A 5,030-nucleotide genomic window follows, 5' to 3' on the forward strand; every position below is an offset into this window, starting at 1 on the left:
ATCTTCCATGATCTGTTGATCAGCAGGAATAGATGAGGGGGATAGGCTAGTAGGAATAGGGGAAGAGGGGGCTGTTGCAGCTGAAGTGTGAGGTGATGACAGTGAGCTCTGGGAGCCAGTAGACTGTACTGTCATCGACCCTGAAGTCGGAAAAACGGGGAAGTCGGAAAAGTGTAATATAGTGAGTGCTAGGCTAGGTTTTTGAGCAGATACACTATCAAAAAAGAAGGAGCGGGGTCTTATATGCACGCCTGACAATTTTCATGACGGGGGATGGGTTCCTCACTGAGTTGTGGCAGTAGCACAATGAGGGGTCAGTTTTCCGACCAAAAATCGAAGCGTGAGAATACTTCCTAATCAGGAAATCGGCCACTGCAGCACAAGTACTCATCAACCTCTTGCCGTTCTTGGTATGTTACGACCACAACATACTTCTCCATCTCACAGACACCCAGGACTACACCTATAACCATCTTACAAGTCCGTGGAGTCAGGTTTATATAATACACTCAGTTTTTTTCCTGTCATTCTGACCCTAGATTGTAGTGACTACTTCAGGTTCAGCTGGACATGCCATGGGCAGGGCTCTCAGCACAGTTATATATACCTATCAGGCTACCAGAATCTATTATCCTTGGATTTTTATGATTTTTTTTGAGTCTACACAGCCCATACCTGCAAATATCCTAGATTTTTGTGTTTTACACCCAAAAATTGTTTCTAGAGGGGAGGAAACATTCCTGTCAGATCTCAGATGATCTTCATTTGCTCCCCTTAGGACCCAACAATGAATTGTAATAGATTTTGGTGCCACCAGTCCACTCTGAATGTACCTAAATGAGGAAAAACTACCAAATTAAGGTCGTCCTCCCACAAGGACAGCCTCTATCAATGCAGCTTGCAACAAGAGCATTTAAAATGAATTTATAGGTCCCAGGTGCTCAAACAAAACTCTTATATACGAGATATTGACGATTCTTGGATGATTCATCAATGCGTATGATCGTGTCACATGTAATCACGTTGCCGGCCCGGGATTTCCGACTTCGCCGTGGGGCCACGTTTTCGACACCCCCTCATTAAAAAATTCATATCTCAACAGCATCACACCCTACCCACACGAAAATTGGCAGGCATATACCTCAAAAGGTATTCTATGCAACTGCATTGTATTTACAGGTTCTGGTATGTATTTTCTTAATTATATAAATATTTCTCCTTAGATTGCCGACTTCGGGGGCGATGACAGTATGCCAAAGCGAGCAATGATGGCTGCAAAAACCCAGTCTTGAGAGGGAGAGTCTTTTCTTCTATAAGGGCAACCCTGCTAGAGGTGGAAGAATGATCACACAGGTCTAGCAGAGGGGAATCCAAAGAGAAAAGACTAAGGAATCCCTCTGACCAAGCACTACTATATCTAGCTAGTCACATGTCCATGTCCATATATATCCAGTACAGTCCATGAAGGGAAAGAGAAAGAAGAGAATGTAAAGTGGGAACGATAAATGCTATAGACGTGAAAATGGGAGTATGTACCTTTCGAATGAGCGCAATGATACTCTAAAGACCGTTTGTTGATACCATACGAACTGCAGGTGCAATAAAGGAAAGAAATCTAAAATGCGTAACTCGGTGAGATAAGAACATGGAAAGTCAAGGGGATGTAACAAGGCGTATCTGTGTGAGATCCATAGTCACAGGGTGCAACTAGGTCATGTTTTATGTGCTCTCTTGAACCGTGCAAGCTGTGTGTCGATTGATGTCCGGGGGCAGATCCTATAAGCCAAACAAGTGCACAGCTCCGAACTAGAGATCCAAAATTGACCAAGTCCACCAAAGCAGGATGTTGTGGAAGCTTGGTCATGTATGGTTTCGGCAAGTTCCGGTATAGCCGGTTTTGACATAAAACCGGTTGAAAGCCACATGGTATCTGGGTGGCAACGTCATACATTAACCAAAGGCCACAAGTCTACCCGGTATGACGTATTTGGGTCACCCTCTATATAAAGCCACATGGTGACTATGTCATTTGTGGGTATAAACTCTAAGTAGCCATGGTGCTGCATGCATTTCAATATTATTGACCATCTATTTATATATATTTGTGCATGAATTCTCCCATGTTACTATGTCAAAAATTCCACAAAATTATAGGCCACATTATATCCAATGTGAATCATTTCAATTTGATACGTAAATAAAATACATATTCCTTGGTTTATTATTACAATATATATCAATATCACTGTGCTGGACAATCAGGTGGGCAACCTCAGACCCGGAATCATTGTCCAGGTGTGCGTTGTACAAATCATCCCCAGTATTCCTCTCCTCATCAGAACTAAAATCACAGTATACGTCCAGGACACTCTCATCCCCCATGATGTCACCTTCAGCACCAAGTCCACTGTTAACTCCACCCATATAGTATTCATCCTGATCAACAAGAAGCTGTTGCAAGTTCTGTAACTCTGGCCCAAGGTGTGCAATCATCTCCTTGTCCCCAGTATTAAGTGAATAGTCTTCATCATCCTCATTATATCCACTTAGAGGGAGTTCTTTTACAGTGGGAAGCTGTTCCAAGCACTCCAGAATGTCCATGTATACTGACCATACATTCTCCCGGGTGAGTTCAGGCTTATTGAGTATATGCACATACACATGTTCAATGAGAACAGCAAAATCCTTTGGGACAAGCTCAAAAACCTCATGGTCCCTTGGAGCCCACAAGTTCTCTGCTTCTTGCAAGTATGGTGTAGTGGAATCAATGGGAATCTAGACATGTGAAATTGAGGGTGATATCTACTATCTAGTTTAATTGGCACCATACCTTGAAATTCACAAAACCATATTCCTCTGGATACTCTTCCATATCATCTGGGGACCCACCCTGGGGAAGGATTTTATCTTTTTGATATCTTTTTCTTTTCCTGTTGTAGTGTTCTGACCATCCATCCAACTCAGCCTGAAGCCATGGAATAAACAGCCACTTAAATATATTGCTAAAGAAATAAAAATAGGCCTTAGCATCACAGAGGTTTAAGACAACAGTGAGTACTCAAAGTGTGACTTACTACTGTAATGGATTGGACCGGTCATAATGAATATCTGGAATGCAACTTGGCACATCAAGAATATCTTCAAATCCTGGGGTAAATCGCCGCTGGAGGAATGTTCTTCTTTTCATGCTTCCATCGATGTTGTATGGTGCCTTCAAGGTTTGGATCAAGTGAGGATCGGATATAGGTATGCCCCTTGGCAGCACAGAAGTTCTCGGATCCGGGATCACTTTGAAGGATAAGGCATGTATCTGACGAATGGGCTTATGTTAAATGGAATGGTGAAATAAAGGAAGACCACGTACATCCAAGCTGTCGCACAGTCTCTAGATAATATGAAAAAATCAAATGAGGGTTGCGGTTAGTCCACCAAACCTTCAGCCACTTGATCTGGCCAATGAATGGATCGACGCCAGTGTGTAATCCAAGCCCAAATTTTTTCCACTTATCATGTTGATCTATACACCAGAGATCATTACCTCCAGCTGCCCAAAAGTGTTTGTGCCGCAGACGTGCATGCTTCCACTCACGGACCAAGTCTGGCTCCCATTGATCAAACCATGCTGTTACGACTGATCTAGAAAACAATATTTGCAAGTCAGCATTGCGATAGAGCTGCTGAAGACACAACTGATAAACTTACTTTGCTACTCGCATCTTTTTCTCATGAAAAAGAAGGTTAACCATTTCATCTCGGCCAGCCTTTGGATAGTGTTGGCGAAGTACAACCATAGCATCTGAAATTGTATCCACCGTGTGAGCTAAAATTTTGTCAACATGCGGATATTCAAAACTATAAAACGACTTGCCCTGCTGTCTAGTTCCTTTTAAGCCCAAAGTAAGGCGAGCTTCACGGAATTTTGTCAATCTATAGGGGGGAAAGCATACTCAGTAAACTAAACACTCCTCTCAAAAACTAAGAACAAATAATACCCAAGTCCATATTTTTCCGTGTCGATGTGCCGAGTCACCAGACGTCTCAGGATCTCCTTCTCTGTCAAATGTCTGCGATTCCACAAACGCTTCAGAACCTCTGCATAGGTTGATATGGGTGCTATGTTAGGTAGTTATATGGTCACTTCAACTTCAACCATAGTAGCATAAAAGTGTACTTACGATTTGGCTTGTTCTGGTTGCATCCCATTGCTGATAAATTGGTGGTCAGTTTCACAGATAGAATGAATGAGGGGTGAGTTTGTCTTAATCTGGTGAACTAATCTGTTCCTTCTTTTATATTCTACATGCCTATCTATTTACCTTCAACGTACGAGTTATGGGTATCAGAATTTCATGGATGGAATATGAAATCTCCCGATATTCTTGGCAAGCTGCTAGGCAGTTGTAATGTACATGCCGTCTACATGAGCAGTACCTGTCAATATAATACACATGCTGTCCACGCAAGTACTCTTCGATTATACATGCTGTCCACACGAGTGCTCTTTTATTGCTATTTGTCGTAGATATAGTATATGCATTTAGCACGCGGTAGTAGCAAGGCTTATATACAAATACTCTTGTGTTTTACATGTGTACTCTCCTATTATACATGCTGTCCACACGAGTGCTCTTTTATGCTATTTGTCGTAGATACAATACATACATTTAGCATGCGGTAGTAGCAAGACATATATGCAAATACTTGTGTGTTTTTACATGCGTACTCTCAGATTATACATGCTGCTGGCATGAGTACTCTTTTATGCCATTTGTTGTAGATATGATACATACATTTAACATGTGGTAGTAGCAAGGATTGCATGAATACTCATGTTTTCAACATCACTCATGTTATTAATTTCCGCAGGGCATAGGGTCATGACAAACGGTCTCTGTGCCAGTTTTCTAGTTTTAGAGTACTAATATAAGCTCATATACCACATATCCACCTCTACATCTTGCCCTCGCTTGTCTCTATTTTCTATCTGTTCCAATCATGCCCCTCAACAATACTACCACTTCATCCGGAGG

General features: G+C 41.9%; 1 protein-coding gene across 1 annotated transcript; it reads right to left on the reverse strand.

The window, feature by feature from the left end:
- Positions 1–2,181: 2,181 nt before the first annotated feature.
- On the reverse strand, positions 2,182–4,203 carry E1B28_011366 (uncharacterized protein; the record flags this gene model as incomplete). Its single annotated transcript, XM_043156395.1, has 8 exons — positions 2,182–2,775; positions 2,831–3,002; positions 3,075–3,310; positions 3,365–3,385; positions 3,435–3,636; positions 3,703–3,927; positions 3,993–4,113; positions 4,176–4,203. The coding sequence occupies 8 exons, from the start codon at positions 4,201–4,203 to the stop codon at positions 2,182–2,184; spliced, it is 1,599 nt and encodes a 532-aa protein (XP_043006181.1).
- Between the last annotated feature and the right edge of the window lie 827 nt (positions 4,204–5,030).

Source organism: Marasmius oreades, chromosome 7, assembly GCF_018924745.1.
Source record: "Marasmius oreades isolate 03SP1 chromosome 7, whole genome shotgun sequence".
In the NCBI taxonomy this organism is placed as follows: domain Eukaryota; kingdom Fungi; phylum Basidiomycota; class Agaricomycetes; order Agaricales; family Marasmiaceae; genus Marasmius; species Marasmius oreades.